The 24,409-nt window shown below is 36.3% G+C and overlaps 1 protein-coding gene across 2 annotated transcripts in view; it reads left to right on the top strand.

Annotated features, from left to right (window-relative positions):
• The first annotated feature begins 3,893 nt into the window (after positions 1-3,893).
• Positions 3,894-24,409, top strand: part of ITPRID2 (ITPR interacting domain containing 2) — a 38,147-nt gene continuing 17,631 nt past the window's right edge. For both annotated transcript variants that reach the window (XM_016149794.2, XM_016149795.2), the window contains exons 1-9: positions 3,894-4,272; positions 4,635-4,680; positions 7,827-7,876; positions 8,682-8,738; positions 10,915-10,954; positions 11,042-11,140; positions 12,356-12,564; positions 13,713-14,404; positions 23,753-23,825. In XM_016149794.2, coding sequence (XP_016005280.2) covers positions 4,062-4,272; positions 4,635-4,680; positions 7,827-7,876; positions 8,682-8,738; positions 10,915-10,954; positions 11,042-11,140; positions 12,356-12,564; positions 13,713-14,404; positions 23,753-23,825 — 1,477 coding nt within the window. In that variant the 5' untranslated portion in view covers positions 3,894-4,061. The remainder of the gene's footprint in view (positions 4,273-4,634; positions 4,681-7,826; positions 7,877-8,681; positions 8,739-10,914; positions 10,955-11,041; positions 11,141-12,355; positions 12,565-13,712; positions 14,405-23,752; positions 23,826-24,409) is intronic.

The raw sequence follows: 24,409 nt of genomic DNA, 5'->3' as shown, positions 1-24,409 counted from the left end.
TTTAAGGCAGACCTGAAAAGAAAAAAAACTTATCTAAACTTGAGCAGTAAGACTTTCAGATGAATTAAAAATATTTTGGCATTCCTATGTCCAGCTATGAGGATTTAAAACCTCATTTCATGAATTCATGAAACAGACAAAATAAAGCTTATTGTTATATAATTTTGCTTCCCTCAATTGTCAATGAAGACCTGATGAGCCATTCTTACCTGTTGCTCAGAAACACCAGAGAATTGAGTCACCTAAAGGAAAAGCTGTCTACAAAGTTTTCCTGTGGAGAGGGTAAATTTAGTATTTTGTGGCAAACTGAAGAAATGATGATCTGGAAATGGTCAAATGAGTGATAAAAGTCTTCAACATGCCCAAAATCAGAATGTACATACATTTACCCAAATTATGTAAATAATCCACAAGGCAAAGTATGGACTTGGGAAAATAAGGGATATTGACATACCAGATTGTTATGATGTAATACTTCTTATGATAATGAACTAGTATAATCCTTAAATTTTTGTTAATGTGGAGAAGCCCTAGGAATAAATAGTACGTTTACAGATCTTAAATATGCGATTTTATTATGTACACCATAACTATGAATACTTTAGTGATTAAGAATGACTTAAAGGAATATATTAAAAAACCAATCTAAGTCAGATTAACCATTTTCCCTATAGTTGTTATAGGATTTGTAAATAAATCTTTGAAAGTTTTTGAAGAATTCACTCCTTGAATAATATTTTCTTATCATTCTTTTTCATCCTATGGCAAATAATTTCACTGTTGTGCCTGGAAATGTTAATAGGTATTTGAGGGGGTCCCAAAATGAATTTCAGAAATACTGGGTTAGACAAGTTAAATATATATTTTAAAGTAAATCTGAGGACTTCTCAAGTGTTTAACATTCATTGTGAGTGGGTTACTGTTGGGGGTAGATAAGGATTTAATATGTAGTGTTTTCCAAGCTTATTTCATATAGAATTTTTTTCCAGGTAATCATATTGAAATATAAATTGTTCCATCTGTTTAATCTGCAATTCTACTCACCTTTTACCTCCCAGCTCCCTTTTGTCGTAATAAAGGGTGAAAATTTGGTAAACTGCAATGCTATCATTTTCTGATCAGATTCTGAATTAAGATTTCAATGCACAAAATATAATTTTTGATTATATAAATATTATTGAAGAAACAATACCATAACTAGAACCAAAATGCCTTAGCTTACCTAACAATAAATCTTATTTTATAATTTTGAGGTATGTGTTAAAATCTGGAAAAGCAAAAAATAACTAATCAAACTGAGCATGTTTCACTTTTGATGCAATTTTTTCCATTTAGAACTGTCTAATTTAACTAGAGTACATTTTTGCCCTAGCCTGAATTTGTGCCATTTTAAAAATTCAACTGTATAAGCATGAAGACAGATGCCATTTGCTAGTATAATAATAATCTCTTGTATGAAATTGATTTTTTCCTTCCACAATATAATTTCAATAGCTATGCTAGGAACCTACTTTATTCCATGTGATCCTCATATTACCTTGGGAAGGTAGTCATCATGATGCTATTTCATAGATGAGGAACTTGATGACCAGAGGTATTATTAGCTTTCTTGCCCTAGGCCAACTAGAAAGAGACAGAAACAGATTTCAGTCTGATACCAATATCCCTATTATTTCCACTATATCATGCTGGATGGAATTATTCATATCTAATATAAATGTTTTTTCTTCCACCTTGTAAGCATCAGTGACTCACGTTCTTTATTAGAGCTACTGCGATGTGGATTTGCAATTGGTCTGCAATACAGTACTTCTTTGGAAAAAATCCTTGAAGAAGTAAACAACTAGATTCTCCTCGTGTGGTATGACATTCATTATCGAAAAAATAAAACACCTTGGACATTTTTTAAAATATTAAAATTGAGAATTAAAACCCCTTTCAAAATAGCTGTTTCAAGGATTTCCTTCCATTATTTCTGTAACCTCAATATTGTACATTAAAAATTATCATGTAGAAGAAAACATATGATTGTGCTATTAGAAATTCCACAGTTGCTGTACTCTATTCTGTTGTTAGCTGCGGGCATTATTTTTTCCCCTTTATTATTTTACTCTTGTGGTTTGTTTTTGAAATATAAAATATGGTTCATTATTGCTTTTTGCAAGTATTCATAGTTGTCTAAAAGAGTATTATTTAAACAACAAAACAAAATCAAAGATAATAGGTCTTAGAAAAACAACATGAAGCAATTATTTTATCCACTGAACTTTCCATTGTAAAGAACATAAAGAATAGAAAATTTACCTCAAGAGAACTCATTGTTCTTTGTTGGGGTAGGCATTGTACAAGTGTAAAGGATGCAGGAAGAATACTACGAAATGTTCTTTATTCTTACAGTTTTACAACCTGTCTGGTAAGTCAAACATACCCTCAGAAGTCAGTCATACTATTTACTGCACAATTCAGTCCCCAAATAAATGCAATAGACATTCTATTATACATCAGGGAATTGTGGGAGAGGTGACTGGGACGAGTGGAAAAATGTAGTGGAGGAAAACTTCTGGTTCAGTTGAATCTTAAAGGTCATGAAAGCATTGGAGAGAAAGAATGGGAATGAACCTAGAAGTGAGAATACAGTCAGCAGTAACATGTGGAGATGATAAAATTGAAGCTGGGAGCAGATGGGTAGCGTGAGGTCCATCCTGGCTCTGAATGAAACTGTGAAGATAGAATACTTTGTTCTCTGTGGCTTTTGACCTGCCCTTCCAGTGCCTCTTCCCTCATTCTTGTAACCCTTCCTACAGGCCTAGTTTGGAGGACCGTTAAACTATTAGCCACATTTTGCTATAGTACTCTTTCAGGCTGAAAAGTCTTTAAAATTCAAAGATTAATAGTGAAATTTCAAACCATTAAGATACTGTATTATTGTGTCAGCTCCCCAGAACTTCGCAGAATACGTAAGGCCCAGAATGATAATTAAGATGGTTTTGCAAAGTTAGTCTAGATTTTGGATATGATCTTGTGGATACTGGTAAACCATTAGAAATTGGCATCCGATTTTGCGTATTTTATAATTATTCTGCAAATGAGATTTTTAAAATGACAAAAGAGAATGCTCAAATTCATTCTGAACCCTGACATTGTTTCTTGTAGCATATTGTTGCACTGAAATCCGAGCACATATTTTTCTAGCTATTCCTTGCTCTATTTTTCTTTACCTTTCCACGTCCAACTTCAATGTGAAATTTCCAGATTATTCTTTCTCAATTCCTTCTTATACATAACACAACCTCTTTCTTAAGCATGAAAGCAGCACTCCACGAAGCTTGGCCTTTTCCAGTTTTGACATTTCGACAAGAAATATCAATTACGCGCCTCTTTCTTTTATCTTCGTCCACAGTTTCTTGGACACAATTCTTTTGACTCCTCGAAAAATAGTTTTGAGCGAGCCCAGGCAGACACTTGTTTTGACGCAGTGAAGAGGGCCGTTTAGTGAGAATTGGCCTTCTCACATTTTCTGTTTGGGGGAAGAGGAAAAGTTGCGAGGAAGAAACGATCACTAACAAACGCAAACACCGCGCGAGGTGCACAGCTGCTCCACGCCGCGCGCGCCGCGCCCCGCCCCTCCCCGCCCCGCGCGCCCCCGGCCGGAAGGGGGCGTGGGACGCCGCCGAGGGAGGGGCGCGCAGACGCGCGGCGGCCGTCCAGGCCCGAGACGCGTCGGGCGGGAGGCGGGGGCCGCGGGGTGGGGAGCGGGGGCCGGGAGGGCGGGGAGCTGGGACCGGCTGGCGCTCCGCTCCCGGCGGCGCTGGTTCGGACCACTCGCGCTCCTGCGCCCGGCCGGCTTCATGTGAAGCGCTGGCCCTCCGCCCCCTCCCTCCCCTTCCTTCCCTCCCTCCCTCCCGTCCCCTCCTCCTCCTCCTGCTCCTCCTCCTCCTCCTCCTGCGCCCGCTGCCCCGGGCCCCCAGCCCGGCCGGGCGGTGACGGCAGGGGCGGGGGGCTCCGCCGCCGCCTTGTCTCACGCAGGGTCCGGCTGGGGCAGCGGAGCCCTCGGTGCGGCCATGAACCGGCCCCTGGTGGCGTCGGCGGAGACGGAGGAGGAACTGGAGTGGCAAGTGGCGAGTCGCAGGAGGAAGGCCTGGGCCAAGTGCCGCGGGTCCTGGCAGGCGTCGGGGACGGAGGACCTGTCCACAGAAGCGACGACGCAGGACGAGGACGAGGACGACGACGAGGACCTCGCGGGCGCGAAGCTGCCAGCGGCCCCGGAGAGAGGTCTGTGCTCCTATCCCGGCTGCGGCGGCTGGGGCACTCGGGGAAGCGCGGGCTGGCGGGCGGGGGAGTCTCGTGCGCCTCGGGCGACTCCTGGAAGTTGTGGAAGAGCCTCCCAGGCTTGATGGGCAGAGGAGAACGGGAACACTTCCGACCTTTAAGCACGCGCGCTTGGCAAGGCGTCTCCAACGTCAACATAGACCGCCCAGTGCCATCTCGTTTCCCTTCAGATGGACCTTAAGACAGACCGCCTAGGCTGCATTTGCTCTCAGTCGATTTTCTTAACGCGGGAGTGCCCAGGTGCACGCGGCCTCCGGAGTCCTCCTGGGGTGGGTAACGAGCTCTCCCCTTCTTCTGCCCCGCAGGAAAGGTGCCTAACGAGAAGATCGCGATATGGCTCAAGGACTGCCGGTGAGTCCTCGCTGGCGCCGCTCGCGTCCCGGAGGGAGATCCACACAGATGGGACGCCCCGGCACAGTGACTCGGGTTGCTGTCCCTGTGGGTCCCATGGCCGTTTCAAACTATAAACCGGAAAGTGAACCGGCGGATAGCTTCCTCCTTTAAGCGATTAGAAATGGAAGTACTGTGACCGCTGATTATTTAGTGACCGTGTTCCCTTTTACAGCTGTGAGGACTTCAAGCTCCGGTGCATGATGTTAGCGTAAGAGATCAGAAATCTAAAACATAATCAGCCATGTTATTATGCTTGGTTTGTTTTTTTATTCGAAAGGATTTCCATATTTCACACAATATTTCATTTACTTTTGTTTTGACATTTGTGCATCTGGCATGAAATCGTTTCTCTTTCAAAGTGTTTTAGATGAATTTAATTTACTTAACTATACAGTACAATGACTGAGCTTTAATTTTTTTGTGTGTGCCCTAATTCTCTTTGGAGAGCCATTAAAACTAGCTAGCTAACTTTGTTCTTGTAGTTTACTTCTTGGAAATGCATTTGTCAGATGGCGCTGGAATTCACGAACAGGAAATAGAGCTTTGAGGGCATTCTGACTGCATAAATCTGTTTAATTACATGCTTTGGCAACTGGTACAAAAATGTTTGATAAAGTACAGAGGAGATGAATCATATTGCAAGTAAACCTTATACAGTGAAATGTCCTCGTTTCACATTTTAATTATTTTTTTTTCCAATTTATTTGCTACTTGTAAAATCTCCGATGAACAATGTTGCTTTTTCTGATGAGTGTTGGCTTTTTAACTTTGATTAAGGTGTTTGCTTGTGCACATATTTTTTGCCATGTCATTTTGGGCTTTCTTAAATCTTTTGTTCAAGTATCAGAGTTTGGGAAGTCTTTTTGAGGGGAAGGAGAAGTGATTCTCATATATGCCGGTTTATTATTATTTCCTAAAGGTAGATAAAATATCGGCCACTACTCTCTTGATGTCTTGTTTTGATGAACTGTCTAGAGCCTTTCTGAACACTCTTACAGAACTCAACCTTTATTGGGGGGTCATAGACCCTCCTGAGATATGATGAACCTTCTCTAAAGATGCACACGCAAAAAATGTTTAAGGGCAACAGAAGAATCACATTATGTTTATGGTGTATAGGAATTAAGATTGTATAGGAGATCCTATCAGCTATCAAGTAGATTGGATCTCCTTAATCCTATCAAATAAACAGATCCTTTCAAGTAGATAGGAAATAAGTGCATCTTTTAAGGTAAATGCAATAGTCAAATGCTGACTTTCACCAGGACATACCATCTCTGAAAATTACAGTTTTGTTTCTGATCTTGTCTTACGCAGGCAGGTTCTATAGTCTGCTGCTCCTTTCTTCATAGGTTTCATTCTTGTTCACTACAGTTGCACATGTTCTATACAAAAGTGGCATTCATTATGACTGGGAAAGCTAGAACAAACAGTCTTTTGATGTTGGCTTTATTATCATAAATTACACTGCTAGGATATATGCAACTGTATTTTTTTCTATAACAATTTGGGCAACTCCTTCCCAGAGATGAGCATCTATCTACTTTGTACATTATGTATAAATGATCAGAAGACAGCATTTTTCTTCCTGGTAAGTTCTTAAATAGTTTTTATTTGGAGTGATATTTTTTTTTTCTTTTTTTTGTTTAAAAAAAAACAACAAAAAAAACTCTTATAGCACCTGGTATTCCTAGGTGGTCTCCCATCCAAGTATTAACCAGGCCCAGCCCTGCTTAGCTTCCGAATCTCATCTGATCTCGGGCGTGTTCAGGGTGTCCTGGCTGGAGACTTTAAATAGTTTTTATTTACTTATTGCTGTCATATCCTGAGTGAAGATACCATGTCTTTCCTTAAAGGGAATCTTTGTTTTGTTAACCCTTTTTTTTCTTTTTGACTAAGTGGAATTACCATCTAAGAAGGGACAGAGTGGTAGAATTTGGAAAAGAGCAATTATAAGAGAGAAACTTACATTTGAAGGAAAATTCCTATTATATTTTGCTCATTTGCCACTTTCTATTAGTGCATAGACCAGTGGAGACATCTGCGCAAGGAGTGATACAGTGTTTTATCCTAAGAAAGTAGCACTCGGGAAGGAGAATGGCTTTTTTGAAAGCATAAATTAGAGTTTTATTAAATATATGTAAAAACTTAATTCCAAAGTTTTATTAATATTTTATGGTAGTTGCTCGTGGTTCTTTTTCATATTGAAACACTAATTTTCAAAGAACTGACACTGCTTGTATATTTGTTTGCAAAAAGTGAACATTTAATTGACATTTCAGTAGTATTTATTTGCAACTGATATTTTTATGTTCCTGTATATCTGATGTGAATTTTTAACAGGTATAGATTGTTAGGAAAGTTTTGAATCACAAAATAGAACTGTAGAAATAAAACAATCTGTTTCTTTTAATGTGGTTTTAAAAAATGAAAATCATTTTCACATTTAAAAAAATATTTCTAAATTACCTGTGTTTGAACTACAAGAATGTGAAAGAATTTTAGTAATGGCTAGTTCTTAGAGCTGATTCTCCAGCCAGCTTTTTAGTAATTTTTTAGAGTTAAATGAAAAATATATGTATTTTTCAGTTTAAAAGCAGAAAATAAATGTTCATCTCCATTTATATCAAAAAAAGATAGTGGGGTAAAGGCAGTGTTGAATGGTGCTCTAAAATGCTAGTGATATATTTAACAGATGAGGTTTAAGTAAACTGTTGAGCCTTATTTTAACTAGGCAATGACTTTATAATATTAAGGTAAAGAATTGCTTCCTTTTAATTCGTTTCTAGGGAGGGGATTGAGGGAAGCAGACATTTTCATTGTGATTCTTTTTTCTGTTTTTGTAAAGAAAATGCCTATTCATAGTGTTTATAATTGCCATTCTAGCTCTTAATTGCTGGCAGATTATTCCTGGTAAACTGATTTGACATAGGTATTTGCTTAGTAGCACATTACTTACGTAATCCACTTGTGTGTTTGGGAGGAGTGTTAAACCTTGATTAGAAGCTTGCTTAGCTATATAACCCTTTAAGCATAAGGCTGTGCAATGACAGCTCTCCAGACAGCTTTTCAAGACTAAGGTTTATATGTTTATGTGGTTTCAGTACCCCTTTGGGAGCCTCACTGGATGAGCAAAGCAGCAGTACACTTAAGGGTAAGAGAAAGTTGTTTTCTAAATCTGTTCTCTCTGAGGGTCTTGTTCATCTGTCCTCTGAGTGAAAGTGTATATATGAATTATAAAAGTGATGTTTATGTTTAAAATATGTTCTAAGATAGCAAAAAAGGAGAAACCTTGTCAGCAAACTTTAAAACAGTGGTGAGTTTAAGCAAATTACCAAACCTTTCCACAATGTGAGTTTTCCAAAAAACTCATTTTTATTGTCTAGATAAAGATATTATAAAGACTAATATAGAAATTTATGTGAACATAAGGAAAATATATATTAAGTGAACTAGATCAGCTTTAGTGCATTTCTTTGCTTACATTAACTGAAATTGCCACACCTGAAATTTTACCACCTGCGCAAGGCAGAATTCTAAAGTTCAAAGTACAACAAGAATGTGCAGGTAGTGGCAAGGCATATAAAAAACATTTACAGCATCAGGAAAATCTAGCTGGAGCTTCTGACTTAATATAAGGGGTGTAAAAGGAATGATTGCTCTAGGATCTGGTTTTCCATGAAACTCTTGGGTAAAACATGTTATCTAATTAAATATCTTCAAAGATGTAAGTATTAAATAGCCTGTAGATTGGCTTCTAAGAACTTTCCTGGCTGATAAAAGTAAAAGTTTGTACTTCTTGAAATTATGTAATCAGAATAATTTCTGAGGGCATTCGGGTCTGAAACACTTATGGTCGCTTATATTTGTTTGGTCAATTTGTTTTACTAAGACAGTGATTTCACATGAGGATCAGGAGGAGCAGAACACCAGGATGAATCTTCTAATGTTTCTTTCAGGTGTGCTTGTGAGAAATGGAGGAAGTTTTGAAGATGATCTGTCACTGGGTGCTGAAGGTATGTTTGTTTGGAAGCACTATATTTTCATGTAGTTTTAAAATTTTTTAAAAAGAATGCTGAGTACTTTCAATTTGAAGATCCTCAGAGCTAAATTTAAAGGTCTTGAAAATGGCTCAGACACATTTTACAGGATCTTTTCCATGTTAGTCTCGTCAGAGCCTGTCGGATACATACGGGAATGGCTCTGAAAAACTGTTGTGAAATGTCCATTTGTCTTCCTTGGTCTTAAATACTTAAAGGAACTGTTTGGGGGCACACAATGGTGATATAACTGAGGGAAGAATTATCCCACAGAAGAAAGGAAACTCAAATATTTATACATGATAAAACTGAATTGAAACTTATTTTTAGTATGAGGTAGCCTTGTGTCAGACTCACAGCTTCAGCTTGTCTTTCTCTTTGCAGTCAAGTATCTCCTGTCTTTTCCCCCTTCCTCTTTTTCCAGATTTTTAGGTTAAAGGTAAAGACAAAATAGAGTTACTAGAATTTCATTAGAAATAACTATCCTGATATCTGTTCCAGACTGCATTAATATGTTAATTTTCATGAATTATGTTATCTTTTCCTGTAGATTCATAATAATGCTTTCCATAATGTAAAATTAAGAATTTGTTATTATTTTACTGGCACTTTAAGATTAGTGGTAACTGTATAGCTGGGATATTAATACAGTATAGCTGGTTATTAATACAGTATGCTTTTTATAAAAAAATTAAGGATTTTATTAAATCTGTAAATTGTAATTTGATGAATAGTGAATTTATCCACTAAATTTAATATACATGGTCCTTTGTTTAAGTAAATCTATATGATTTAGAACCTGCTAGGAAACATTGAAAAGTCTAGATTATATTAGTTTTTATACTGTTAATATGCTTTCAAAGAATAAACTCTTGTTTAAGGAGCTTATATTTACTGATTTCCAGTCAATACAGTTGAATATGGTGCCAACCCCCTTTTAAATGCATTTCAGTATTACTGTAAAGAACATTTTGATGTCTGAGTAGTTTTGCAATATGGAATTATGTTTTAAGACTTTTTAGAGCAATTTTAGGTTCACAAAAAATTTGAGAAGGTACAGAGATTCCTCATGTACTTTCTGCCCACATTATGTATAGCCTCACCCATTATCAAAATCTCCCTCTAGAGTGGTACATTTGTTACAATTGGTGAATCTACAGTGAAGCATAATTATCCTAAGTCTTGGTCTTATACATTCTGTGGGTTTGGACAAATGAATAATGATAAACATCTATGATTATGATATCTTATAGCATATTTTCACTGCTCTAAAACATCCTCCGTGCTATGTCTGTTTATCTATATTGAATGATTTTGTTGGAAACTAGACCCTAAAAAGAAGAGTGGAGCTGTTTGTTATGTTTTAATGAAAATTATGTCAAAGTTATTTTCATTCATTAATTATATTGAGTTGCTATGTGTTAGGGATCTTTCTGGTTGATGTAAAAATAAACATAAGAAATTACCGTGACTTGGCAAATCAGAAATAAAAAAAAATTTGGTATGCTGAAATAGTTGTTCTAAATTAATTTTACCCTTTGTTTATTAAAGTTAAATGCAGTAAATATAACTCACTCTAAACATTACCAACATTTATCTGTTTAGATCTTATAAGTTTGGGATAAACTTGAAAGGCAGTTTTTAAAAGAAAACGTTGAAATGAGTAGAAATTTTCCAACTGCATGCATTAAAAAGTGGTTGTGAAGATTCAGCCTTAAAAAAAAAAATCACATTAGAAATTAATGTGTACTGTTGCCACACTTACATAATGCTGTCATGTTTTGTTTTCATGGTATTGTTTATTAACAGCTTTTAAACTTAGAACCACATATACCATGTATGCTGTACATCTTCTTACTACATATTTCTAAACTGTTAAAGAAGTTGGTTATCAATATGTCTTTTAAACATTCACTAGAAGTAGTATTACATTGTTGACTACAAGAAACAAAAAACCCTCCAAAAGCTACTGGTTCTATTCAATTGACTTGTATATTACTTTCAGTGTTGCAGATTTAATGTCAAGACAAGAATCTGGCATATTAGGCATTTAGCAATAATATTGTGGCTAATTTACTTTCTTGATGATTGTGTTGCAGTAGTTACTGTCTGACTAACAGTCATACTCCACATTTTTTCTTTTTACCTATAGCCAACCACCTCAATGAAACTGATGCTCAAATTGAAAACTGGTATGTAACTGTGTTTGTTTTCTTCCTTTTTAAAAATGAAGAACATTTATGAAAATAAGGTTTTATATAATCTAATTTTGTTCAAAGCACTAATATCTTGGCCAAAGAGAGAAGACTACAGTTTCATCAGAAAGGGAGAAGTATGAATTCCACTGGATCTGGAAAAAGTAGTGGGACAGTCTCAAGGTAATTTATTACGAAATTATGCTGCAGTTACATTGTGTCATAAGATGATCTACGCTTTTACCACCTTTCAAACTTGGATTTGGCTTGATAGTGTGAAAGCAAAAGGAATCCATAGTATTTCATCATTCAGCATAACTGACAGGAGCTACTGCTTTTTTAAGAATTAAGATTAAATAAAAAGCAACAAGTCTGTTTATAATGCTAGTATTCATTGATGAGTATTTTGAGCCCTACCAACAACTTGAAAGAACAACTCCTTAGTGGAGTAACTTCTACTTTCATAATTCGTTATTCTGTTAGGGTCTTGAGTTACTTTGACATTAAAATCAGCGTAAACCTTTCTAATTTGAAGCTTGATATTTAAGCATAGATTTATCTTTATATGAAATGGAGGATCTTTAAAACACATTAAAATAAGCAAATATATGCATGTGTCTCTGTAACCAGTTTTAACTGTTACTCCAAATTCTATTGGAGTCTGGGCATTTTTTCTGAAACAGATTAAAATTTCCATCTGTTCAAGTCTGTCTTTAACAACCATATTTTCCTCAGTGAGTCTCAGCTTGAATTATCAGTGGTATAAGAGAGAGGGATAATGAATGTTCAGTTCTCAATAGAATTAGAATAAGAAGCTACCTTTGTGTAGCCTAGACTCACCTTACTCCTCCCACTTCCTGAGTGGAAGTGGTTAGGGAAAAGCTGAAAGTAATCTCTCCTTTACTTTTCTGAAATCAGGTTGTTAAATGTATTTCCTATTCTAGAACAGCCAAGGTAGCAGAAAATCTCAAGTTCTACAGAATGCCCCTTGGTACCAAAGTTCTACCAACTACCTAGGGTGTTTTCCCTTTTTGTTTCTTCTTTAATCTATTTATTATTCTCCCTCATCTTCTAATTATTTTAGCTGCTTTACTGGGAATCTCTTAAAATGACCCCCCCCCCCCCCACAAAAAAAAAGAAAATGAAAAAAAAAATGCGAGGAATCTCTTAGAGAATTTCTTACTGAGTTCTTAGCTCTTTTCCCAGTACTAACAGCTAGAGAGAATGGACCCTTTTTTTTTTTTTAAAGGGTCATATTTAGTGCACAGTGTATAAAGATGCTGAAATAAATAATGGTTTAAGCTGTAGAAAAAGATTTTATTCATAAGAAAGCAGGAATATGAATTCATTTATAATGTGGACTGAAAACTTTATGTCTTGATGTTTCTTTTTTTGTAGCGTTTCAGAATTGTTGGAACTTTATGAAGAAGATCCTGAAGAAATTCTTTATAATCTTGGATTTGGACGAGACGAACCAGATATTGCTTCTAAAATTCCTTCTAGATTTTTTAATTCTTCATCGTTTGCCAAAGGGATAGATATTAAAGTATTTTTGAGTGCTCAAATGCAGCGGATGGAAGTAGAAAACCCAAATTATGCTTTAACAAGTAAGGTTTTTAAATGTTAGCATGTTATTTTTAAATTACAGCACCTACAGCAAGATAGTCTTAGTTTTAAAGTTTTACTAATTTCTAGGTATAGCACTGGAAATTAAATATTGAGGATAACATAATAACTTTTATTCTGAATTTTTATTCTATTTATAGAAGGTAATTTACCTATTCTTTCTCCTTTCCCCAGTTCTTGACTTATTTAAATGCTACCTTGCAGAGCAACACTTGTTACCTTGTAGAATGTAACTTAAAGAGAGGAACTTACAAATAGAACCTTAGGCTTATACTTAGGTCCAGCTTGCTTTTGTTCAAGAAGGAAAGAAGTAGGGGATGGGCCTTATTGCCACTAAAGTCAGTTTCAGGTGCTTTTTGTACATCTAAAAGAATGGCTCTACTGTGGTGATTTTTATTCATATTATACCTTTTTTTCCCCCCTCTTTAATTCCTCCCCCCCACACCCACTTCCATCTCTGACCTATGGATGTTGCTATTTCCCCTTAAGAACTGGATCTCTGAAGGCAGGGTATCTTGTCCCACACTCTCGCAGCATATACTCGGGGTCTGGCACACCAGGGCTGTGGTCTGCAACTCCACTTGGGGCACAAACCCAGAACCTTCTGCGTGTAAAGCAGACGTGCTAACCACTACACTATGAAGCCACCCTGTCGTTTATGTCTTTGTGTATTTTTCTCTGTTGATCACAAGTTCTAAAAATGGAATCTTTATGTGGTTCTTGGATTAGTTTTAAGAGATCTATAACCTACCCCCCAATAATGTATAAAATATATATTTATATATACTTTATTAGGAGAACATTTAGGAGAGTCTTAATGAAGTCCAAGACCTAAAAACAGAATCACAGCTGAGATCAATTCAATACCTAGCCCTTTCAATTTTATCCAGTGTTACTCTCAGACATTGTGCTTCTTTATGATTTTTAAAAGTAAACTCTAGTGCTTAGAATAAAAAAACTTCCCTCTCCACAGTAAATGTAGAGAAGTTTTAAGTGTTAGGGGAAAAAAATCTGGATTCATAGTCTTTGTGATCAAAATTCACATTCTGGACTTCTGAACAGTAGTAAGGGATTAATATATATACGTAGATGTACATACAATTAATGCTTTTTTTTTTTTTTTTGGCAGGTCGTTTTCGTCAAATTGAAGTGCTTACTACTGTGGCCAATGCATTTTCTTCTTTATATTCACAAGTCTCTGGGACTCCCTTGCAGAGAATTGGAAGTATGTCCTCAGTAACTTCTAGTAAGGAGACAGACTCACCTCCACCTTTAACCCGAAGTAACACTGCAAATCGCTTAATAAAAACACTATCAAAACTAAATTTATGTGTTGATAAAACAGAGAAAGGAGAAGGTGGTACTGCTTATCCAGCAATTGAAAAAGGAAAGATTCTGAATGTTTCAGTGAGTGAAGAAAGTGGCAATAAAAATGATCAAAAGTCTCAACAAATTGTAAAAGACTCATTTTCTACGTTGGCTACAGTTAAAGAAGAAGCATCAGATAGTTCAGCAACTATTATGGAGAATGCTGATGTTGGTAGACTCTCCGATGAAGCAAACAGTAATTTTAACCAAGAAACTGAAAGTGAACAAAGTAAAGAAACTCAAAGTCAGGATAAACTGGGGGAGGAATCTGGTATTAGAGAATCTGATATAGGTAGCAATTTCCACACATCTAGCCACAGTGAGTTGGAAAATAGCGTGGAAGTGAAAAACATCCATATGTCCACAGCTGAAAAAGAGCCATGTGTACCGCTGACAATCCCATCCATAAGAAATATAATGGTACAGCAAAAGGACTCCTTTGAAATGGAAGAGGTAGGTAAAAATTACTGAGATTTGTTTCAAATAGTGAATTAGAAAAAAAAATGTTTTTCAAATGAATGGTGGATAATAGATTTATACTAGAAAAAATCCTAATTTTGACTTTTTACATTTTCGTTTTGTGTTTCACAATCAAGAAGTGATTACAGGACTGTGTAAATCAGGGTAATGGTACAGTTCATCCACGTTTCTAGATCCTCTGTCATCCACTGCTGATGCAGTACTTAAACTTTAACCCATTTCTTTCAGTTTTTGATGCCCCGAGAAAGCCTGAGAGACAATATTCAAATTCATATTAATATTACATAATAGTTAAAAACGCAGGCTCTGAAATCAAATGGGTTTAAGTTCTGTTTTGGTCACCAAATTGCTATGTGCATCGGGGCAAGCTTTTATTAATGTGTGGAAAGGATAAGTGTGAAGAAGACTTTGATGATAGGTTTGGTAGTGGGACTAGAAAGATAACGGGAGGATAGGGAACCTTGGGAAAGGACGTTAGAAAGGCCATTGAAGATTTCTGCAAGTCCAGAAGAACAGTGGTGTTACTTTTTTTTTTTTTTAAACTTAGTGGTATTCCTGCTAATTGTACAAGATAAAAATAATTTTGATGAGGTTCGGCTAAAACTGCTTTTGAATAGTAGAAGCTGACTCTTATGAGTCGGAGCTGTATAGCTTGGGGTGAGAAGTAAGTTTATCAAGCACCTTCTTTGTGTCAGGCACTGTGCTAGCCCCTCGTAGTATTTTTGTTTCTCAGTCTGAGGCAGGCCACCATGGTGGTCTCATTTTACACATGAGGAAATAGGCATATATGTACTGCTGAAGAATTATGGCTATAAATTACATAACGTGCAATTTTTTTTTTTTAATTTATAACAATAGTTTTAGCTATAGCTCACAGTTTTAGAATCACATATCATTATTTTAGGGAATTGGAAAATAGGATAATCGATTCTGCCCATAAATGTCTTCTTAGGTGAATGTGTATTATTAGTGAAGTTTTGCACTTGTTAACAAAATTTCAGTTGCTGATGTAGTTATTTACCTTTTTTTGTGGTCTTTGAGTACTTTGATTCTGACAAAAAGGGGGGCAAGAGCAGTTCTTTGAAATAATCTAAACTTGTCCTAGCACTCATGGTTAAAGTGTAACATTAGTCTCCCATTAGGGTCCCTCATGATAATTAGGTAGTTTCCTTGTTTTAATACAATAGCAGAGTATCAAAGTTTAAACAAATTATGGTAGACACTTGCAAATCTGATATTAGTGACTCATATGAGAAGACACTTTCATGTTGCTTATTTCTAGAATTCCTGAATTCTAAGTTGCAGTTAAAATTATTGACACCATCTACAGAAAAAGATCTTAAAAATGTTTGTAAAGTGTTAGATGCACTTAGGGGGCAAGTTAACCTTCAATGATAGACTGGGCTTTTTTTTGCCCCCTCTGCTGGCAAAAGCAGTTAATGAAAAGAAAATGTAACATTCAGGTGAACATTTTTTTTGAAGTACAAGATTACAATCATTGGTGGTTGAAGAATAATGGAATATTTTGTTTGGGGAAAAAATTATGGTCAACCATAGCTACATTGTAAATATGAGGAATTTTTAAGATAATCCTTATTCTCCAGATATATTTGAAATATGGATAAAAAAACCTACTAGAATTGTGTTTTTGTCCCTTTGGGGACTTTAAAGAGAGCTTGTAGAACAATGGATAAAAGAAGGGAAATAATACGTTTCTTTAATTTCCTCTCCTCCCGAGCATGATTTGAATCATACTGACAAATGAAGAGAACAATCTTACTGAAGCAGACTTTTAGATCCCATTCAAAGTGTTGTTAAGATTTTTCTTTTGGACTCATTCCCTTGAGGTTTGATTCCTATTGGGAACTTTCTTCCTGTAAAAACAATGAATAAATATAAGTTAGAACTCACTCTGTCTCTCAGTAAGCCAGTTCTCAAGCGGATTAAATGACTGCCAACTGCTTTGGGTATCTAGGTAGGAGAAAATGTTGTAGGCTTGGCTCTGTTGTGTGAAGATGCCTAATCTCTTTGAGGCAGAAGGTGAGATCTGATGGTCACCAAGAACAGAGGGAATATTTAATTGTAAAGAGAGTTAAATAGATAAGAAGGACCCAGGCGCGGTGGGCGGGAGGGTGGGGTAGGGTGGAAGGCCAGGGACTAATTTCAACTAATAGATTGCTGTATAAAAAAATATCTTCTAGACTATTTAAAATGTCTCAGGGTGTCTAAAACTTGTAAAATTCTATTTTTCAGTTTTCTAATTCTTAAATGACTTCCTAGATAATTCTTGTGTTCTTCTTAAAATGGTTTATTTTGAATGGCTACATCATAGTAACTCTCTAGAGCATGAATGATTTACAGTTAAACCAAGTCATCCTATTCAATAGGCAATTGTTCATCTTTTAGGTATAAAGGAAAAATACTTAGAAGAAGGAAAACTTTTATCTGTCTATTTCTGTAAGTAGGTTGTTCTGTGTCTCCTCACTTTATAAATGAATTTATATTCAAATACAGATATTATTGGAAGTAAACATTTTTTTAAGCTACTGAAGTTTTAACAAGTATTTCTAATCCTGTCTTCATACTGATTGTTGATTTGACTAATGTAGTTCTTTACAGAGGATCTTCAATTATCATCCTTTCATTCAGCAGCATTTTATAATATTGATGAGATGCTATGGTAAATTTAGTTTCCTTTATACATCGTTTTGCTTGAAGTCACAGAACCTATTTTCAACGTTAAGTGAGGACTTTATTGTACTTATTTTAACCATTAAATTTAAGCATTCTTTTTATTTATTGGCCTGAGTTAAAATAATCTCAAATCAATCAGGCACTTGACAGCTAAGTTATCCCTTTGACCTTTCAAATTTAACTGTATATGTTTTGAAGGCCAGTATTGTGTCTGCAGTAGAATATGAATTCTTACCACATGACATATGCAGCAATATCTTTATTTCAAAGCCCAATTAACCACTAAGTTTTATGTGATATTTATCTAAAAGAGGAGTAAGTTAGCTTTTTTTAAAAAAAGTATTTACCTGACAGTAAAAGTGTGTGTGTGTGTGTGTGTGTGTGTGCGTGTGTGTGTGTGTGTGTGTGTTTAAAACATGAGAGGTCTTTTTTAAAGATAAAAATTTGCAACTAACTATAGAATCATAAACTAGCACAGAAAGAGATCTTTGAATTCATTTACCAGTTTTCTCCCTTTACAGATGAGGAAGGATTTTCCTTCAAAAACTAACGTTTGATGTTACTTGAGTTCTCCATCATTCCTTCTGAGGGGTGTAATGTTCCCTTTGATATTGGTGCCTTACTGAGGGTGGGGCAGGGGAGAGTTAGGTGAGTTCCTGTGGGATGGCAGAGAGAGATCTCTTGTCAGTCTTTACTACTTTACTGTTTCAAAATGTTGAGAATAATATTTGATCATCCTAAGGACCTGTGAGGTAGGAATTTCAATCTTTTACAGTTAAGAAAACTGAGTTAATCATCACAGATAATTCAGATAGTTGTCTGAAGCCATGTAGTCAGTAAGTGGCATGAATAACACTTGAATTCAGGACTTTGTACAAACCTGCTACTTTTGACTACACCATACAACTTGGTAAAGATCAGACTGATTGATGCAGTCGGACGCTGGACAAGAATTCCTGTCATCTGATGCATAGTCCTGTACTACTTATTTAGGAAAATAATGCTTTCTTTTGAATTTTTTTGAGATGTCATTACAAGTTAGAGTTATAATTTCTAAAGCTTTGGTTTTGATTTCTTTTTTAAAAAGCCGCTATACAAGTCTTTTTCAACCTTAAGGAAGGGTTATTTGAGTTTGAACATTCCACGTATTCCTGTCCTGTGAAGCACAATACAATAGTCTTGTGCTTAAAAGATAAAGTAGATGTCTGCCATGGTAGTAGGACATTGATTCAAAAAGGTATAGTCTTTGTTTTATTAAAACATTTTTTAAATGAAGTAACTCAAATGTGCGATTTACTCTAAAGCTCTTTTCATACAGATTTAAATCTTAAAACACTGAGACAGAGTGATTTTGTCATTTTGGTTTTACTGAGGTTTTATTTTGTTTTGGTAATTTTTATGAAAAGTTTCAAGCTTACCCAAAGCATAGAGAAAATAATATAATGAACACCCATCATCCATCACTCAATTCTGTTATTAATGTTGAGCTATTGTTAATTTAATGAAAGGCAACCTATAGCAAATGACCAGAATTCTACCTGGAATTGAACCATTGAATAGGGAAAATCAAGCCACATAGGTAAATCTAAGTTCTATGTTTGTTGTCATAATTTTCTGAGCTGCACCCCATATGACAGCTTTCCTTTACACATCTTTGACTAATAATAAAATATAATAAGCTATGAAATTCAACCATTATCACTAGCATGTCTGTTTATTTCTTCAACAAAGTGATTTTGCTGAGTAAGTAGGCAAAAGGATCCTGACTTTAGTTGTTGTTTTTTTTTTTTTTTAAGTAAATAGGACCTTCACAGTCTTCTTTAAGGGCCCCTTTTTTTCACTTATCTGGTTGGCAGTGAAAGAAGAGAGGAAGTAGATTGCCATAGAGAGGCATCTCGAAGGATAGTATACATATTAATTAAAGTCGTTATTTTGTGACTAATTTTATAAATCTAAGGAAAGAATGATAATTTTACATTTTAAAAATGAGGTTATAATATGTTGTATCATAATGCTGTGCCTAAATTGAGATTCCTAAAATATAATTAAATAGGCATTTATATTTCTTTTATACTTTTCTGGTCTGTTTGATATTTACTTTATAGAAAACGCTTTGAAGTAGGCTAGGCCTGAATAGAGACTAATAATAGACCCTTTGTTGAATATAAAAAGAAAATGCATTTTGTTTCCTTGCACACAAAACAATGGTTTTCCTGTTGAACTTATGTCTGCTGCTTTGAAGAATATAAAGTTTCAGTAATAACAAAGAAGAGTAGAATCTATTTTACGTATAATTTATAGGTGATGGTTTTAAATGGCCAGTGTGCTTTCAGTTTTCAAAAGATTCATAAAGTTGGATTCGTGGAACTGTTTCAAACAAAGATAACACATATCAGACCAATTTTTAAATTGGGTAATAGTATCTTTAACCTTTGAGCTTTTTTTCATATTGGTCATTCCACTATCATTCTTATGGTATATTTCTTATTGAATGGATCCATAGCTGAAAACTACCAGGGTTCTTCTACCTAAAACCTGTTGGCTATTTGTTCTCTGACTTATTCAAAGTTGAAATCCCATACGTTTGGTTAGTTCACCCACACTTACTAGGATTTATTTATTTTTTTAAGTGCTAATCATTATAGGGTAAAGTGTTAGGAATTAGTGCCCCCCAACCAGTCAAATGTTTCATCATAATATAGAGTGAGTTATGGTAGATAATTTGGAAGGTAGGTATGGTGAATAAGAAATCTTAAAATTCTTAAATTATAGTTGTGCAGTTGGGTAAAAAGACAGCGTAAAGAGATTTTACAACATTTTAGTTCTGTAATGAAACCTGCTTTTCCACTTACAACTCTCAAGTTATTTCTTAAAAGAATATGTCAGGACAAAAGTCTTACACATGAGTGATTTTTTTTTTTCTTTTGTAGGGATCACAATGCTTTGATCGGGAAAGCAAGGTTATGATGATCAGAGCTCTATTACTGGCCCTTTTAAAAAAATGTTTTCAATTACAGTTGATATAAAATATAGTTTCAGGTGTACAACATATTAGATTATTTATAAAACTTACGAAGTGATCACCCCATAAATCTAGTATCCATTTGACACCTTACATAATTATTACAGAATTATTGACTCCATTTCCTGTGCTGTACTTTACATCTTCATGACTATTTTGCAACTGCCAATTTGTATTTCTTAATCCCTTCCCCTCTTCCACCTTTCCTCCCAACCTCCCTCCCATCTGGTAACCATCAGTTCGTTCTTTGTATCTATGAATGTGTTTTGTTCGTTTATTTTGTTTTTTAGTTTCCACATGTAAGTGAAATCGTGGCATTTGGTGGACACTTAGGTTGCTTCCATATCTTGTCCTTCTCTGACTTATTTCATTTGGCATAATACCCTGTAGGTCCATTCACATTGTTGCAGATGGTAAGATATCTTTTATGGCTGAATAATGTTCCATTATATATCTGTATCACTTCTTTATCCATTCACTTTTTGGTGGACGGTTAGGTTGCTTCCCTATCTTGCCTATTGTAAATAATGCTGCAATGAATGTATGGATGCACGTGTCTTTTCTAATTAGTGCTTTAGGTTTTTTCAGATGAACACTCAGAAGTGGAATTGCTAGGTCCTTCTTTGTCTCTTGTTGTAGCCTTTGTTGTAAAGCATATTTTATCTGGTATAAGTATTGCTACCCCAGCTTCTTTTTTTGTTTGTTTCCATTTTCATGAAATATATTTTCCCATCCTTTCACTTTCAGTCTGAAGTATCTTGTAGACAGAATATGTAGGGGTCTTTTTTCTTATCTGTTCAGCTACCCTGTGTCTTGATTAGAGCATTTAATTCATTTACATTTACAGGGATTATTGATAGGTGTGTATTGCCATTTTATTATTCATATTTATGTTTGCTTTTTTTCCCCTTAAATAAGTCTCTCTAACAGTTCTTGTAATAGTGGGATGAACTCTAGCTTTTTCTAGTGTGAGAAGGTCTTTATCTGCCTCTAAATTCTAAATGATAGGTTTGCTGGGTATAATAATCTCTGTTGTGGGTCCTTGCTTTTAATCACTGAATATTTTGTGCTGTTCCCTTCTGGCATGCAAAATTTCTGTAGAGAAATCTACCTACAGTATATGGGAGCTCTCTTGTAGGTAACTAACTGCTTTTCTCTTGCAGCTTTTAAGATTCTCTTTTTGTCTTTTACCTTTGACATTTTAATTATGATGTGGTTTGGCATGGGCCACTTTGGGTTTATCTTGTTTGGGACTTGTATGTCTATATCCTTCATCAGGTTAGGAAATTTTCAGTCACCATTTCTTCAAATAAGTTTTAAATCTCTCTCTCGTCTCCTCTGGTACCCCTATGATGCAAATGGTAGTTAGTACGTGTGATGTTGTTCCAGAGGTTTCTTAAACTATCCTCACTTGGGAGGATTCTTTTTGCTGTTCTGATTGGTGTTTTCTGCCACCTTATCTTCCAAATTGCTGATTCAGTCCTCTGTTTAATCAACTGTTGATTCCCTCTAGTGTATTTTTTATTTCGGTCATTGTATTCCTCATTTCCGACTGGTTCTTTTTTATGTTTTCTTTCTCTTTGTTGAATTTCTCACTGAGATTGTTGAGTTTCCTTATAAAACAGTGTTTGACCTCTGCATCCGGTAGATTGATTGCCTCTATTTAGTTGAGTTCTTTTCTGGAGTTTTGTCCTGTTCTTTCGTTTAGGACATATTTCTTTGTCTCCTCATTTTGGTTGCACCCCTGTGTTTGTTTCTGTGTATTAGGTATAACTGCTCCATCTCCCGATCTTGGTTGAATGGCCTTATGTAGTAATTGTCCCGTGTAGCCCAGTGGCTCAGTTTCCCTGGTCACCTGAACCAGGTGCTCCAGGTGTGTCCCTTGTGTGGGTTGTGTGCCCCCTTCTGTTGTAGTTGAGCTGTGATAGTTGTTAGCACATCATTGAGAGGGATTGATCCTTGGGCTGATTGATTGCGAGGACTGGCAATGACTACAGTGGAAGAGCTGTTGCGCAGGGGCTGACCCTACAAAGAAGGATTCGCTTTAGTGGAGCTCTTGTGCTTGCTGAGTATGCCCTTTGGGTGTGTCATTTGGGGAGGTGGTTGGGTCATGCTCTGCTGTGGTCTGAAGCTGGCCACTGGGTGTGTTGTTTCTGGGGCCTCTTGGGAGGGGTTCTGGTGCAGGCTGAGGTTAGCCACTGCCTCTGCCCTGCCTGAGGCCACTTGTTATGAGCTACAAAGTGATCTACAGATGGTTGCCACCTGTACTGGGCTTGGAGGTGCCTGGAAGAGGCTAAGCTGCAAAATGAGACCGGCTGCTACTAGTGCTAGGCTTGGGCTGCTTAGCAAGAGGTACGGAAGACGATAAGGCTACATGCTGCTTGTTTGGGGTTTATGCACCTTTGAGAGATTTTAGGAAAGCTCACAGAATGAGCCAAGACAAGGCATTTATATAGAAAAGCCACTGGAAGCGGCTTGAGTGGGCCTACAGGTTTGGTGAGGTGGGGTCTCGGGGAGTCACTAGGGCAGGGCCAGTGCTGTTAGCTAGGTTGATGGACAGTCGGATATGGTGCCCACCTTGCGTGAAACCTGGGTGATAGGGGAGGGCTTAATAAAGGAATAATGGATTATCCCAGCACTTGTGTCTGGGAGAAAGCTGCCATTCCAGCACTTACTTACCCTGACGCCAGATGATTTACTTCCTACCTATGTGTTTCTGGCCTCTTTTGAGCTGCTATACCAGCACTGAAACTCAGAGTGAGTGAGTCCATTAGCAAGTAAGTCCATGCTTGGGCATTTTAACAGGAACCCTGGGCTGGGGAGCCTGGTTGAGGGACTGGGACCGTCAGCTCCACAGGGAAAATCTTTGCAGCAGCTGAGATGTTCCTCTCAAATTTTAACCACTGCACGTGGTTTTGGGACCAGCCTATTCCTTCTGTCTGCCCCATCTACCAGTCTCAGCATGGCCTCTTCTGTACATCCTTAGTTACAGGACTTCTGTCCAGCTAGACTTCAGGCAGTTCTCCATGGTTATTATGTAGTTTAGTTGTAATTTTGCTGTGGTTGTGGGATGAGGTGAGCAGTGTTTACCTCTACTTGGTAATCTTGACTAGAAGTCACACATAAGTGATTCTGATACCTGAAAGTCCGGGATTTTATAGAATTTTGCAATGGGAGCATGGAAGTATTATTTTTCAAAGATGCAGGATTTGTACTTGCCTCAGCTATGTATTAGCCATGGTTTGCTGCAGTGAATTCATTAGCATTTCTCTTTGGTTTGACCTTACACTTGGAACATTTAGAGAACTTTTTCTTATGGATCTATTTTTCATATAATAGCAACTTTTTTTAATGAGGTAGTTTATACATGCACTCATTTTTCTTTGCTAGCTACAAACTGCACTCCATTGTTAACTGGACGATAGATCACAAAATTGAGATTTGGGATATTCTAATAATTTTGAGATAAGGTGTTGCTTTTTTTTTTTTTTTAAAAGCTTTGGTACCCTTTTAATTAAGTTGATTTGTTTAGTAAATGATTATCAAGAGGTGATTTTCTTTGCCATAGATTCTTTAAGTTTTACTTACTTTAAATTCTTCTCTAGGTTCAAAGTACAGAGGGAGAAGCTCCTCATGTCCCAGCCACTTACCAGCTAGGTCTTACTAAGTCAAAAAGAGGTAAGTAGACCAATATCCACTAGATCTCAAGCACATAACCAAAGTGTCATTAGTTGATGTGGAAAAGGGGTTTCATCTATCAGTATTTGTGGTACATGTAAGAATAAAAAGATGTTAAGAACACAGATATGCTTCATTATGTTTTAGTTATAGAATTTCTCATATCTTTTTGAAGACTTTTATGCTCATAAAGTAATTTTAGTTTGCTTTTTTCAGTTCTTCATAAAGGCTAGATAGGAAATGACAGAGTGGTACATTCAGGCATACTTTTTTACATGGTTTTGATTGAAAAATATACTGTATTACTTACATCTGGGTTTTTTATTATTTAAATATGGCTCCTAGGTATGATACATGAATATGCATGCCTCTGGCAAAAAACACCAACATTCTAGCAGTAGTTAAAGCTAGTTAAATTAACTATGGATCAAAGGTGAATGGCTGTAGATATTGTTCTTGTCTTGAATTATTAATTATTGACCAAAGAACCTTTGAATCCATTTCTTTCACTCTTAATTTACAACAAGAAAAGCATGTCTAAATTTTATATTCGCAAAGCTTTTGAGATTTAGAGAAAAGGAGGG

This window comes from Rousettus aegyptiacus, unplaced genomic scaffold (assembly GCF_014176215.1).
Source record: "Rousettus aegyptiacus isolate mRouAeg1 unplaced genomic scaffold, mRouAeg1.p scaffold_m13_p_2, whole genome shotgun sequence".
Lineage (NCBI taxonomy): Eukaryota > Metazoa > Chordata > Mammalia > Chiroptera > Pteropodidae > Rousettus > Rousettus aegyptiacus.
The sequence above is the reverse complement of the archived record's forward strand: the minus strand, read 5'-3'. Positions and strand labels throughout refer to the sequence as shown.